At 39.5% G+C, this 16,658-nt stretch overlaps 1 protein-coding gene across 7 annotated transcripts in view; it reads right to left on the bottom strand.

The window, feature by feature from the left end:
* The window catches only part of KIAA0930 (KIAA0930 ortholog), an 87,887-nt gene that overhangs the window by 39,761 nt on the left and 31,468 nt on the right, over nt 1–16,658 (bottom strand). For all 7 annotated transcript variants that reach the window (XR_009819693.1, XR_009819692.1, XR_009819695.1 and 4 more), the window contains exon 2: nt 10,364–10,512. Coding sequence is in view for 3 of the 7 variants with exons in the window: in XM_062006993.1 (XP_061862977.1) it covers nt 10,364–10,512 (149 nt within the window). In the remaining 4 variants the exon portion in view is untranslated. The remainder of the gene's footprint in view (nt 1–10,363; nt 10,513–16,658) is intronic.

Here is a 16,658-nt window from a genome sequence, read left to right on the forward strand (position 1 = left end):
TGCCTTACCTCTGCCAACACCCTGCTGACATGTAGCTTCAACATTCAACTTGGAAGATTTATTGCAAATGCTACGTGCATTTGTAGACAAGAACACAGGAGGGTGTTTGCAGGTGGAATAGTGCCTTGGGGAATGGCACTGAATTATCCTCTTTTATCACTCGAGTTGCAGGATGGCTGATGACACATGTAAGGTGCCCAGTCCATACTAATCAGGAACAGGGGGTTCATGGATGGCTACCTGCAAATATGTTTTTAAAATTGAACCATAAACAAACAATTCACTCTGTTTTGTCACATTTACCTGTAAATGGGATGTCCACTCAAGTCACAATCTTTCAATTAGGTTGCAAGAATAGCTGCAACATTTCCTACCCTGAAGAAGCCATGTTAGTTTAAATAAGCAACTAAATTTAGTGTTAAATGTCTTCTCCCTTCTTGTCCTCTTTCTGACATCTCTTGCACATATTTAGGACTTCACAACAACAATCCCCTCATGTGAATGTGGGATTACCAGACAGATGTCATTTTAGAGCAAACTGTTTATATGCATAAAGAGCTGTGCGGTTACTGATGTAATGGTGCACGTAATAGGCACAAAAATCACCAACGTCTGGCTAAAGAAAATAGGACTTACACCCATTCCCATCCATCTTTCAAATGCATTGGCCAATTTCAGACAAACTTTGTAAAGCTCTCATGGATTGTAACATGGTGACAACTGGCAATTAGAAACCTCCATGTTACTACTACTGGTGAAGAAGGGCCAGGGAAGCTCCTGTGTTTTTCTCAGATGACATTTGTCATGAAATCACCCACAGCACAGGCTACCTTTTGCCTTGGTAACAAATGAAAAGGCAGAAAAGGGCTACAGAAGTTTAGAGGCATGAAAAATTGCTAGACATACACTGGAGACAGAGCAGGGAGGTGAGCTGTACTTTGGAAGGGGCCAGGGAACACTGCAGGAATGGTATCACAGCAGATGAGAAGCAAGATTAGTTGAAGAGGATTACTACAGGAGATCAGACATATCCATGTGCCTGGCTACACTATTCTCCAACTTAGTTTATTTTAATGGGAGTAAAATTTTTGCCCACTGAAGTGAATGGCAAAATTCTCAGCAACTTCGGAAAATCTAGGATTTCACTTCAAAATTGGACAAGTATTTATAACTTACACACAAATATTTCAAGGTAAATTTGACATTCCTGTAGCTACAGCAGTCTATACTGAAATGTTTAAAAAATAGGCAAACCATTGTAACTATAATCAGATTCCAAAGAGGAATAATTGCATATAGTATTCATCAATATGAAGATTCACCACACAGGATCTTTTCTTTTGTACCAAAGTAACTTGCTGGATTTATAGACTTATTTGCAGTCTTATCACTAAAAGCCACAGAGCTGGTAAAGTTCATTAGCCTTCATATAAGAAATATAATCATTACTGTTGCTTTATAAGGTAATGAGTGCTGGGGAAGCTGAAAGGAAAACATGATTGTATAAAGCATTTCTGTTCTGTACAAACCCACAAAGTTCAGTAAAACACTGCAAAAAAAATTATTTCTATGTCATTGCCACTCCACTTGCAAATATGAAACTGGACAGGTAGCTTTGGGAAATACAATCATTATAAGAAGAAACATTAGCACTATATGCACTATTACTTTTTTATTTATATTACTTGAGGAGGTTTAAACAGGCAGTGATTTGGTCATATTTAAGAAGGTTCAGCATGGTTCTCAGTCACTTAAGCTTAGCTTTTATCAAGCAAGAGCCAAAAGCATGCTTTCTTTTTAGTTAACTTGGGATTTTAAACAGTTTAAAATTACTAGGCTGACCGCTCTCCCTTCTAACAACCAAACAGGAATTAAATCCTTAAGGGAATAAGATGATCACGAACTAGATGGCTTAGGAGCCTTTTCTTGTGCTAACCAAGAGAGTTTATGCAGAAGGAAAGGAAAAATTGTGAAGGAAAGGAAAAAATGGCTCTGTTCAAGGAACAAAGCTCTCAGAAAGATATGCCAGAAGCCTAATCTTGCACCTCTTTAAAATACAGCCTTTTTGTACCTTCCACAGGCTAATGTACTGCTGAAAGGCTCAGCCTGGGGACAAGAGAGGTACCTGTACCCACAGGCCAGTTACTCATCTCCTGTTCACTGAACAAGCGTCAGTTGCAGTCTAAGCTTGAAAACAGTGCAATGGACGCACTCTACCCCCCTTAACTAAACTCACAGTAGTTTGGTACATGCTCCAAAGGAGGCAAAGGCCTAAGTCACATCTGGGCCAAGAACTCCTCTAGGAAACCCACAAAGAAACACAGCACAGTGAGCACTGGTACAGAGAAAAGATTCTTGTGCATACCTCTACCACTATATGCATTTTGATTACAGGTCAATCACTTTATCCCATAAATATGACAGTCTGAGTGAGCCTTCTTTGATCTCTCCTTGCTATGCAGAATGGCTGCATGGTAGTGATCCCCCCTTGAGAATGAATGCTCCTCAAGGTTGCTCCTCAAAGCAACGAAGTCTTTTACTCAAAAAGATCATGGAATGAGCCCAATCTGAGTTCTCCTTGGACAGCAACTGAACTGCTTGCCAGGCAACTCTCTCCCTTTGAGCAGGGATGCCTCTCAATTTTAATATATTAGCCGGTTAGCTTAAATAAGTTTTAAATAGAATGAATCACTTAAAGTTATAATGCTGTGTGAATTAGTATGTTGTTTGCTTAGCTTCACTTAGCATGAGTAGCTAGTTTTGCTGAAGCCTTAGGCCACAAGCTGTAAACTTTCAACCTAGATTTACTGAACGTGTGCCTACTTCAGGAAAACATAGCCTTCAGAGCTGACTCAAACCAGAAGACAAGGAGGCTACAACTCTCAACAGCAGCTGCAGCTGACACAAGATAATGGTCTGTCTGAAGGCAGAAAAAGAATTCAGTGAGGAACAAGAAGACCCTAGACCCAAATACTAGTATCAAGTCAAACTGTCACATGAGGGATAGGTAAATTGTAAAGGTATGATTGCCGAGGGATTTTTTTATTTGGTTGGTCCTTCCCCAGCTCAAGCTCATCCTGCTGCTGTACTATTAAATTATTTTTATAGCCTCTGATGCCAGAGACTCTGCCTCAGGAAACCCAAGGTTCAAATTTTGGAGCAAACTAACACAAGACAGAGAGGTAGAGAGAGCCTTTATCATGTCAGATAGTAAGTGAATTGGGAATGAGAGCACTGAAACTTTGAAGTCTTAGCTAACTGATGTAAAGGTTCTAATGCACACATATAATCCTTTAGCTATAAAACCATTGACCAAGTTTGGGACTAAATCTGGATCCAGCTGCACCTAGACTCCTCTCTGAGAAGTTAATATGCAAGTCTGCAAAGCAATTCTCATTCCTCACATAGGTTTCACTACTGCAATAATTCCTTACAACCTCATCTTTCTCCTGTCATTTATTGGTCTGGTTGAAGATAACAGCTCAATGACATAGACTGCCCAAAAGTCAATATTTCACTTTACCTTAGAGGCAGAAGTGCTCTGATTTGTGAAGTCCAGTCCCTGAAATTCAAGTTTAATTATGGTGATCATCATCTCAATCCCTTTAAGAAAAGATAAGGCATCACTGCAAATATCCCCCAACTTCAATCCATTGACATCCTCTCTTTCCACTCAAGTGTACTTCTGGGGGAAGAACAAACTTTTGTCTCTAACTAGGTCTGAACCAAACAGTAAACTTTAAAAAGTCAGATCCTTTTTATCACTAATGAGACAAGAGTAAAAGGCATACAGTGCAATCTATAGCATCATTTGGCATCTAGAAATAGCAACTTCCTCTCTCTTCAAAGACAGAAAACATCACTTTGCAACCTTTGCACTTCACTAATGTGAAGCAGAACATACTGTTTGCCCCTCTCATTTGAGAGCACACACCAAACACAAGTTTTTTAGGTTCTGCACTGCCTTAAGATTATTTTGTCACTGAATTACCATTTTCTTTCTTAATTATTACATAACTTTATCTTTCAATGCTAAATAAGTAATCTTAAAATTCATTATAGCTTTTGCAAAAGTAACTCTTCATCACAGGATTAAGAATTACCAACCTATGGAACAGTTCCTACCAACTGTGTTCTGTTTTCTTCTTCTCAATGAGCAGAAGACACTCTTTTTGGCTTGTCAAGTCGCACTCACAAGAAACAAGGACTTAACCCTACACATCTATCAGTCTTTAGTATCTGCATATTGTATATGAGGAAGCAGAATATGAAGTGTTAATAAGTAAATTATAAGACTGAGAAAAGCTAGAGGGACCTACAGAGTTGAAAGTTGACTTCAGCCAACCGTAACTGAAATTACTGATGTGAAAAGAAACCAAAACGACTAGTTCTGTCTTTGCAATTCTAGCAATAGCAGAAGAGGTAGAAAAGATTTAAAATAAGTATAAGTTGTTCAAATTACTGAGGACAGTCGGCATGCTTGATGATGCTTGTCAAACAAATGAGGGGAAAGCAACAACATGTAAATTGGAAGACACGTAGGGTGTGGAAACTGTTTTTCCCCAGTATAGCTCTTGCACCAAGAAACCCATTGTTACTGTGACTAAGCAAGAAAAGGATGGGAGTTAAAACACACTAATCAGCATCAGCAATGCAAGGAATCATTTGCAAAATCAGCCTTCAAAATTCGAAAGGATAGATACACCTGTGACTATTTAAGCATCATCAAACATGGCCCCAGAAAACAGAGTAACCCTTATTTTCAGATCTAACAGGTTGCTCACTGCTACCTTATTCCTGTAATACTATTTCCCAGCCTTTCTGAAGTCCTTCCTAGAAAAGCACAAGTGCCTGAAGCAACACGTGGCATGCCTCCTGCAGAATACAGTCAACAAAACAAGGGAAGGAATGCTACAGCAGTAACAAAGGCAGTAAACAAAACGTCTGGGAGAAATAAGATATTTCAGAGCTTCAATTTAATCGCATATTAACTTCAACACTGAAAACAGACATTTTCAAATCTCTAACAATCAAGCTGACGCTGACTGTAACCCCCAGATCAAACATGCTAAGTGCTCTGCTTAACTAATAGCCTGATGAGGTTCCAAGCAGACACGCTCACCTTTTCCATGTGCAAAGCCCAGCCTAGCAGTGCTCTTCTGTCTCTCAACCCCCCAGTGACTCCAGATATGCTGTATTTACATTATTGAAATATTCATTACAATTCTATTAGATGGGGAAACCAAGTCTGGGCTTTTTTTTTCCTTCCCAAAGAAGTTTCTCTCTGCTGCAGAGAATGGAGCACCTTCTCAGCCACATGACTCTGGGCTGCCATGTTTCACTGCAATTCATATTAAATTCACTTCTGATCACAGCTTTCTTGTCACCCTATTTGACTGCTTAAGAAGAGTACTTCAGAGACTGAAAGCAATAAAAAAGCGATTCATTAAAAATGCCCCTGCAGCCCAGAGCTACTTCCCGAGTCTGGAGTTTACTGACTATGACACCGTAAGGATATTTCAGCTGCAGGCTCACTTTGCCTCAGACATCAGTTTACTCTGGAAATAGGAAGAATATGAAAGCATTTCCACTCTGAATGCTCATTAGCCTGCCAGGTATGTCACCTGGAATATCCCAGTCACAGACAGACAGATACAGTTCTGTGTGGGAAAGAGATGTTCTTGTCACATCTGTGGCACTATTCTCTTCACTTTTGCCAAGCAGTTTGCCACAGCACACATAGGAAGTAGACATGGGCCTGCAAAAAGATGCAGTATGAGCAGAGGTTATTAAGTAGTAGTTCTTTTATAGCCATGTATTTAGATAACCAAACATCAGAAAAATAGCAAAAGAAAGAATAGGAATTTCTGAGGAGGATAATTGTAAAAAAAAATCATAATCCTTGCATTCAAGATGCTGAGCTCCTTACAGAAAATCATAAAAGTCTGACAATGCCAGTGTTCCTTTTATATGTTTCAAAATGAGAGTAATACGCTGATGCTGTCCTCTTCTGCAGAAGCCACTCTCCTACTCATTGCAACACCTCCATGAACTTTACATAACAGAAGAGCTGAGGCAGAACAACTGTCTCTCTGTACTTACTTGTACATGTTGCAGTCATTGTTTGTTTCTACATACTATCCATGTATAAGGATAGAACATATTTGGCAAAAAATATGTGATTTTGGTGATGTGGAAGTGCCATGAAGTATATCAAACAGCTCTTCTGGAGACATCTTGTTTGCTTACAATGTTAAAAACAAAAACACTGCTATGAAAGGTAAAACAGACAGAGCTATGAAAGTTTTTAAAACTTGCATTTCTGCTAGATGCTGAGCTCAGGTTATCAAATCTTCCAGTCAGACAGATGGTGTCAGTGAATTAGAGATTCAGCTATGCAATTCCTGTGATTTTCAGTGGGAGTCGTGTGCCTAAAGTCAGGCACAGGAAAACTAAATGGTCTGCCATCACAGACAATATTTGTTGTGCCACAGGTCCAGATGTACATAAACATGTAAAACATGGCTCCTGTTCAGTTCTGTTTCTGAAGCTGCAGTCACAACATCAGTAGCTTAACATTCTGAAGACTTAACAGCCTGAATGACTACCCCATGCATTTGGCAGCAACTCTACTCCTCCACATTTATAGGGTGCTAAAGAAAATAAGACCTACTCCAAAATCCAGGCAAGCTCAGAACACATAACAACAGACTCTTTAAATGTATCTTTTTTATTGCTTTGCCCTATAAATACAGTACTATTTTTAGGTGACAAAGCATGATGTAAGGCTGAAGACACTAATACAATCTACTTCTGATTGTCTGTCACTGAGATTTTACCTTAGTTTCCCTACTTGGCAGTTGTCTCTGTTACCACCAAAACAGCATCTTCCCTAGTATCTTGAGAAAGTACAGCTTCTCTCTACAGAAAGATCAGAAGTTTGCAGTTGTAATAAAGGATAATCCTTTATAAATGCCTTTTGCATTGGAAAGAGACAAAGATATTACATCTTGATCTAACACCATTTTAAAATCAGAATACCAAGTCCAGCCACTTTAACCTTTTCAACTGAAGGGTTTGGCAGAGTGCAGGACCCTTTTTAAGTAAGGATCAGGGCTTACATTTTCCAGTAGGTCATATCAGCTGGCACATGAGGCAGCAGCAAAAGGGTTTATTGAGTCTTGACAGTGCGGAGAGTAGTATGTCTAAGAGATTCCATCTTAAAAAAGCCTACTAAAAAGCCCTTAACCTTTACAAGAGTTACGCTGTAGAGTACCCTGCATGCACACATACTGACAAATGGGGTCTGTAATTTTACTGAAACACACTCAGGGAAACAAAGCATCTTCAAAACGTGGCACGAAAGACTGCAAGAGTGTTGTTGTGACATGCCAAGGAACCATTGAATTGGATGCACTTCCCTGGGATCCAAGAGTCTGTATAATAAATATGACTCAGAATTTGATATGCCAGTTCTGCCCTATCACAATACAGTATTAAGAGCTTAATTTGTGTTTCACCCATACATGAGTAGTTTAGAAACTGGTGCAGTAAAAAAGAGAAGCAAACAGAAAGTTGCTTAGATCAGGGGGTTTATGAAGTAGGTCATTTAAAAGGATTTTTAAAATAAAATTTATGGTGGTAGTTTACCATGATCACTACTACATTGAGAGATGTATTCAAGCTATTGTGACAAAGCTGCATCAAAGCCCTTCTCATTCATCCTTAAAATTGAACAGAATTTCTTATCTTGATACTATCATTTTTTTTTCTGCTTATCCTCTGTTACACTTCAACTTAAAATCATATATTACTGTTGACACTCTTCAGCTCCAGTAGGCACAGAAAAAAGTCTCACAAGCAGGAACAACTTTTAATCACATAGGACAGCCATTAAAGCCTGAAAACCATTTGATAAGTCAACAGTTGTTTCTTGCTGACATGAATCATCACACCACTGCATGCAAACGATTCAGCACGCTGCGTGAGCTCATCATCTCAGAAAACAAACATCACCATTGTCAACATTCAGATAAACAGCCCCTCCCCACTCAATCTGTTTTTGTTGTCACTGTCAGCAGCGTTACAGAAGATTGCTGTGCTCAAAGCTGTGCAGATCTTATTTTCAGGAATATAAACTTATGCTCTGAGATGTCATAGGACAACAATTCACTTCACGTGTCTCTGCTGGCATTCTACAGTCAAAACCTAAAATTGCCACTCAAATGCAGAGCACATATATAATGTCTATGGAAGAACTACAGTGAAATTGCTTCACTCTATACCCAAGCTACAAAGAGACACACTTCTACAGTTACCTAATACTCAACTTCTGTGTGACTCGTAATAGAAATCATCACCAGACCATTTGGCACAGACTGGGCACAAGGCAGAAGCCCACAGAGCAGCTCCAGTTCTAGTTCTTCATGGTCCCAAACAACTCAACCTCTCCCTACTATCCACCTTTGCAGTGATACTGAAGTTACATTTGGCTTCTATCAGTCTCTAGCTTCTTCACCTTTCAATGATATGACTTTGGTATTCTGACCTCATCTTTCAAGAAAAAATGGCCAAAGCAACAAAGTAAAATAAAAACCTATCTAGTCATAATTCAAAGAGAAAGGCTAGTTGTTTGCCGAGTCACTGCACAGGACAGGCTCCAAAATTAGATACAAGAGGAGCTGAAACTATGAAGCACTCAGCTAAAATCAAACAGGAAGAGAGCCGTGCAGATAACAAAGAATCACCATCCATTTTACAACACATCTGAAGTACTTCAAAGTCACTGGAAAGGTTAATTTCTCAAAGGCCAAGCCAAACGCAAACAGTCAAGAGGGAGTTATAAAATACGGTGTGTGCCATAAGGCACACTCCTTGTATCAGTTGTTAAGGCAAGTGACTGATTAATGCTGATTTCGTATAACTACCGCTTACAAAACCCCCCACAAATAAAAATTATTTATGATGCTTTTAGGAGGCTTAAATAAAGCTGAGAGCAAACATAAGGGTTTATTCACAGTCTCCTCTCCATGAGAGGTTCAAACACTTTAAACTGATTAATAAGTTAAAACGGAGATCGATCAGGGGTCTGTGAATGAATTTAAAGCAACCAGGCTTCCTCTGAGGCTCACCTTGCTTGTTGGGAAGAACAAGAGGTTAAACAACCCATGCTTTTATTAGGCTGAACAAAGCCACAATATTGTCTGATGTGAAACAGGAATGCTTTTCTAGTAATTTTCCTCCAAACGTCTCAAAGCTCCAGTACGCTGGCCAAAGACCGCTAATCTGACGGAGAAAGAACATTATTTTGCCATCTTCTCCTCGGTGTTTGTCATAGTAGAACTTGGAGGGGTTGGGGAAAGAGACAAGGTAATTCTGCCTGTGTCCTCTATCTCCAACAAAAATGTGGGAAAGTCTTCTGAGATACTTTTCTCAAGGGAGGTGACAACTGCGTTTCTTTAAGCTACCACATTTAAATGCAGAGAATTCCAGTATACCTGGTTAAAAAAACTCTTGCATACACCATGCACATATATCTGTGATTCATCAACAGTGTAAATGATTTATATATGTCAGCACGCTAATCCCAATCTTTCCTTCCTCCATTTCTCTTCCTACTTTTGATCCTCTGAAGCCATCTCCTTAATTCTCAATAAAACCATAATTTCTCTTGCTTCTGTTACCCCCATGTAAGATGAAAACAGCTATGAAATGCTGACACGTTTCTCAGATCTCTAATAGGAAAATATTTGTGCAGCAGCACTAGGCTACTTGATTACGTCTTTGAAGAAACAGCATTTCTATAGGAGGGCACTTTATCTTCTATGTAAACTATGAGAATACAGTCATTTCTTCACTGTTCATCACTACTGTATCTCAGATTGAGGAGGCTGTATGTATTTTTCTATTTAATACCCAAGAGGTATTCATTGTGATACTCTGGTATGTCAGGAATGGTTCTCCTAGAAATACCAGAGTGACCATCCTCTTCCTCTTTTTCTTCTCCCTTTCTACAGATTTAAACTTCCAATTTACAAAGTATCTTCCTTGAAAAGCGAGACAAAAATGGGCATGATGTCCTCCCTTTCCCCCAAAATACAGGCTAACATAAAAGCTTCACCCAAAAGCTTGAAAACACTCTCATTTCCTCAAGTCTATGATAATGAAAATCACTTATATTGTTGCTCATGTTCACAGAGTGAACCAAAGTATTTCTCTATGTGCCAATTTTTCATAACTTCAAGGTGGGCCAAGTTGGAGATTCCTTATCCTTTGTTTGCAGTCCTTTAGATCTGTCAGGTACTCCAGAACATCAAATCCCACATAAACTTCAGTCTCTCAGATTAAAATACATAATTCTCACCTTTTTCCCCTCTGTACTATCACCACTGACGTAGGACAGTTTCCGATGGACATAGAACAGCATATCATCTTGTCGGGGGGCCCATTTCTCCATAAAATATGTTGAAAACATCCAAGTCCAGAATACAATACGGTCATCTTTGAAACACCCTAAGAGGCAATAAAAGAAAGGAGAAATAAGATTTGTGGAATTAGCATTTGGTTGTGTTTAACACAGTATCCAAAGTCTCTGCTACATGTGGTGCACCTGAGCCCAAGTGTAGCAGACATCCTCTTGCACAGCTCAGTTAAAGTTTTTGTACTGTGCACAGCATGAAACATAGTACACAGCCACCATTCAGTACAAGTATACACCTTTGGTCACTATCAACCAAAACCATCTTCTGGCAACCAATCTGCCCCTGTGCACAACAAATACAGAGCAGGGTCCATGAGTACACCCTGGCTATGCCTGTGCCAGGAGGATAGGACCAGTGCACTGAATGAGAATACATCAAAAAAACACTCAAGGAGTAATTTAAAGGGCAGGTAGTGCAAATAGATGCTCCAGTTAACGATGTGAAGCCATCAGCTCCTAATAGGTTTATTATATGCTCTCAGGGAGTTTAGGCAATCCTTTAGAAAACAGCAGCTGATGCTGTCCTTAAATCTATAAAGAATATAAAGAATGTACCAATGCAGAGGTGACTGTGATTCACTCTCCCTCTGACAAGGAACAAACCTCAACTCTTCATCAAGGAAACAAGGAGTTTTGAAGTCCTGAACCCCAATTAAACAAGAAAAAGAAGGGAAGATGGGGGAAAATGGGAGGAGGAAGATGCAACAAGGTCTTGTTCAAGGAGACAAATTATCAGCACCAGCAACAGCATGGCAGTTGGTCTCTCACCAGAAAAAGGAGGCACAGTAGACATGACATCAGATTTTGTGAAACTGTTCAAAGCACTTTACTGTAATAAAACAGCAAAAGGTGCTGCATTTCTTCTGAGCCATAATGCTTGCCCACTGTTAAAGACCAAATTTATGCAGAGAGGAGCCGCTGCTGTGCCTGGTGACAGGGAGCTGACCCTGCCTGGTCAGCAGGGAGCTGAATTTCTCCACTGCTGCTCAGTCCTACTGGAGGCTCTTTGATGAATTAATTGCATTCCCTCTCCAAAGTCCTGCTGAGAGATAACTGCAGTTGTTGGACAGGATCCAGTTATGTTAAAACTTGTAAAGAGAAACACTAACACAAAATTATATTGCTGAGAAACAGCAAAAACCTGAAATGGGTGATGGATGGTAGTTTTATGTACAAGACAGCAAGATAGATGTGTGCATGTACACATGTGCAGCTGACAACCTGTCCCCTAGAACATCTACTCTTTACAGTGGCTTTACATCCCTAAATGCCATACAGTGGCTGCCAGATAGGTACACATGCTGCTTCCCAGCCCTCAGCTAACCATTCAGGTTGGTGTGTTTCCCTGCCAGTGATACACTGCATATATGAAATAGTTCTGCAGAGAGCAGAATCTTGCATGAGACAAAAGTATTTTTTTTACAGCAATACATAGATTAAACTTTAGAAGATTTTCCAGTCAACTTCCAAGAAAGCTGACACATACCACAACAATGAAGCCAATTTTTCTTAGACATTGGTGGCTAACTTCAGAGCTTCAGAAAGCAATCCATCTTTTAATCCACCAGTGTAACCCAGCACATTTTCCTACTTCATTGTATGTGTGATATTTGCAAGACAAATCTTTCTTCCAATCTTTAATTACTGTGTTGGGCAGGAGATTAGACTTTCAAATTTTTCAGAAGATAAATGAGCAATTGAAATCAAAATCTTAGGTCTCTCCAACTAAATCCAAAAGTAATACTGAAAACAAAATGAAATTCTACTGGTGGGCAGTGCACAGAATAGGTTAATCAACATCAAGTAGGCTGGTATTTGAGAATATGTATCTAGTAGATTATATTTTTTAAAGAAAAAAAAAGGCAGGACAGTGCAGGTTAATTCCAGTGCAGGTTAATTCCAGGCCACGCTACAACTGCTTTATTCGGATGGCTGCAGTGAAGTCATTTCAATTACTCATGGCAGCATAGAACATAATATGCAACTGTAAGTAAAATCTGCAGTGCACTTAACTACTACTCAGTTTTTCCAGCAGTGCAAGGGAATCAGGCACTGGAGAGATCAGATATGGGATGGTGGTCATCAGCACCATCTGAACCCCTCCTTGGATCACAAGTGAACAGGACTATATGGCAAACAGCTTACCACATAAGATTGGATTCAAATGTGTTCAGACTCCCAAAACCTGGCTGAGAAAGAATAGCATTACATCAGTCCATGTATTCACAGATAAACACTGAGAAGAACCACCGTTCAAGTTTATGGATATAATGCTACACAAGGACTAAATGGCTCTAAAGTATCCATCAACACACATGTAGGCTGGAAATTCAAACTCGATTCCTAGGCATTCAAGCCATGAAATTCGGGAGAAGCCCCCTCAGTTGGAACACTGAAGGCAAAAAAACCTACAGCTGTAAAGATAGAGCTCAATTTGGTTAAGAAGGTTTATATGATACCAGAGACAGACAAGGACACCATGACCCAATCCTGCCTCTATATTTAGCAAAGAGTAGAAAACAGGGCATGCATCGTGATTCATTAATGGTCTCAAAGAAACTTATTCAGTCTCATGGGTTTTGAATATCTGAATTCCAAACCTTAACTAAACAGGGAGAGGAAAGGGGGAAAGAGGGTTGCCTTGGGTTCATCTAGAGTTCTAGGAAAACCAAACAAAGATAAAAAAGTCTAGATTCTCTAAGAATAATCTCTGACAAAGTTCCAGTGTTCACAAGTACAGCACTTTGCTTTTGTTTCATAAAGGAGTAAACCAAATAACCCTAGCCAAACCAATTCTAAATTTATATAAGAATGTTTTCTACCAGGAGAAATATTTTTCCTTTATAAAGCAAAAATTATCAAGTTATCTAAACCCACATTATAAACAAGGGTTAAACAACTTTTAGGTTCTGTCAATACCTGCAAAGATCTGTCATATGAACTGCTTACACCATCAGATATGTTTTATACAACAGAGCACAAGAGTTAATATGCTCTTCTAAACTATTTATGGGTGGTTGTTAATAGAGCATTAGTACATGCAGGAGAACAGCAGAATGGGGTAAGGTACTAGGATTTGGTGTATGCCTTTATCCTTGCTGGGGAATCCAGGACAAACTGATTCAACAATAGTCTAAACAGAAAATCTGAAGACTTGAAGAGCTGCAGCAGTGAAGCTGCTTCAGCATTGCAGCACAATGCAGGAGAAAAAAAAAAAAAACAACCTGAAAACCCTTATAACAAGGTTGGACGGCTGTCAATTCAGAAACCCACCTGCAACACATTAGATATAAAATTGTCCTCCAGTCTTCAGGGATACTTGCAGACATTGCTGTAATTAAAGCCAGCCTGAGGATGTTCTAACTATTCTGACTATAGTAGCTAAAGGGACTTTTCTTGAAGCAAAAAAGAGCCAAATCACTGCAACACAGCTGCTTTTATTAAATTTTAGTAGAAGCAGGAAGGATGGGGAACAGCACACAAGAAGAATTAGCCTTTAAATCTACTATTAAATAGCACCAACTTGGAAAGGAGACAAGAAAATTTGTAACTGTGATCCAGACTTCTTAAAACTTGAGAAGAGGAAAAATCTATTCCAATTTCAAGTCAGTTTCAATATCTCCACTCCAGTTTACCCTCAACTATTAGATCCCCAAAAGCATGGTGTATCCTTGCAGTTATTTTGGTGGTTTACAGCAACACACTGGAAGCCTTTAAGCTTTGCTGGGAAGAAAGTTGGAAACTGCTTTTGAAATTGGTTTTGGGTAATGGTTTTTAAAGTGTCAGGCTAACAGCCCAGCAGACAACGTTATTCTTTTCAATATACAGAAGAAAGCACAAAGCCTTAATTTCTCAGCCTCTGCCCCAGCACCCTGTTGCAGGGCCTCAGCTGCGCTCAGGATCATAGGGCTCAAAGAGTTCTGTCCTCATTATACACCAAACACATGGACAGACTCGGCTCACAGTCAGATTGCTGATGACCTTAACCCTCTGCTATTATACTCACTGCTTCTATCCACCTGACAAGGAATGAGATCAAAACTAAAAGCCATTTTTTTCACTGCCTGGATGATTGTGAGCTGGCAGCAGCTTTCTGTCCATCGCCATTAGCGCAACACTCACGAGAGGTGCACACACACATACATGCTACTGTTAAGTTGTAACGCCCTTAATTGAACAACCTGGCACTTAAAAGCCCTTGAAGCTTTGACTTTGGTATTTGGGAAGACCTTTTAAAATGCCATCAGTTTTATATTTGCAAGAAGAGAATCTGAGTCTTCTGCAGCACCAGAATTAGATATTTGCCAGAGAATCAAATTCCATCTATAGTTGAGAGCATGTAGCAAGACAGCTTCCTGAAAACACTCCTCCCCTAGGAAATTTTGCTTCTAAACGAATAAAACGGAATTAAGAATTCAGACTATAAATCTTAATACATTAAAAGTTGATTATATAATTATGAGACCTTTGTCATGAATAAATCCTAATTACAACAATTTACTGTAATGATTCATTTACATTGATTTTATCCTCATTAGAAGCAAGACTTGTACCAGCTGCTAATAAACGTCTTTCTTTTTACCTATTAGATTTCTATACTGAGCATTCATTCTAGGGAACTGACTCCAGATCCACATAAGAAGTTGTGATTTTTTTTTTCTTTAATTAATGCTTTCCAAAAAGTCAGTGGATAAAGAGAAGTGCCATCATATTATTTTGCTTCAAAGGAAAAGAAGAAAAGATTTCTCATTTGGTGGATAATCATTTTTTCAGCAAGTACCACTCAGAGCTTAGAGGAACAATAATTTCAACTAGACAGGGCTTCTTCCTATGCTTTTATTCCTCTAGCCTGCTATGAGCTAACTGTGAAACATCATAAACCTCATTTCATTCAATTCCCCCACAGGGCTATATTCTGTAAAATGAGCATCCTGAAATGTTTAGGGGTTAATTAAATGTGTATGAAGATCCTTACAGCCCCAATGTGGAAAGCAAAGCAGACTTCTAAGTGACTCACACTATATTTAATTTTTGTTCAGAGTTTAGCCAAGTATGATTCTATGATTCTGCAAGGACAGTATGAGCAGAACTTCACAGATTAAAGCTTCTATTGATACTACAAAGTTATAATTATGACCACAAAAAGTCAGAATGGACTTTCCCTGTCCAATGATGGTTGCCAGCTAGCCAGGTCATTAGAAATCTAAAGTTCAGCCTTCTTCCCACATATACCTAAAAGGACACCATTTAATCTCTTCAGTTTGACCTTACACAAACATAGGACTTCACCAGATTTTCAGAAATTCACTGGCAATTCACCAACAATTTGAGAGGAGGTAATGCAGAAAGAATGCATTACTAAATGAGAGGCCTCCAGAGAACATCCTTGCAGCACGTTCCTCTCATAAATACAGGGGCTGGGAAAGGAGCAACAGCACTGATGCCAGCTGTAATGACATAGCACAGTGAGAAGTGAGCTTTTGCAAGCATGCAAGTCCTAAATCTGTCAGAAAAGACAACATATACTTTCAACACAAGATTTTCTAGTTAGAAAGGAAAGGTGTCATAGTAACAGCAGTGACAAGGACAAGACAGATGCCACAGATGAAATGTCCTACTCTGCCACAGATACAACCCTCCACTTCTTCTCACCCTAAAATGGACATAACCATTCTCCTACCCTATCAAGTGTTGGACGCACATAGAATCATTTCAGCTGGAAGAGACCCTTAAGATCATTGAGTCCAGCCTTTGTCCCAGCCCTATCAACCACTAGACCATTTCCCTAAGTACAACATCCAACTGTCTATCAAACACCTCCAGGGATGGTGACTCCAGCACCTCCCTGGGCAGCCCGTTCCAATGCCTGACAACCCTTTCAGTAAAGAAATTCCTCCTCATATCCAGCCTGAACCTCTCCTGGCACAACTTGAGGCCATCTCGTCATGTTCTATTGCTTATCACTAAGGAGAACAGACTGACCCCCATCTTGTTTCAACTTCCTTTCAGGTAGTTGTAGAGAGCGATAAGGTCTCCCCTTGAGCCTTCTTTTATCCCAGCTAAACAGTCCCAGATCCCTCAGCCATTTCTCATATGAAACATGCTCCAAATCCTTTACTAGCTTGGTAGCCACCTCTGTATCCTCTCCAGCACCTCAATGTCCTTCTAATAGAGAAGT

This window comes from Colius striatus, chromosome 1 (assembly GCF_028858725.1).
Source record: "Colius striatus isolate bColStr4 chromosome 1, bColStr4.1.hap1, whole genome shotgun sequence".
NCBI lineage: Eukaryota > Metazoa > Chordata > Aves > Coliiformes > Coliidae > Colius > Colius striatus.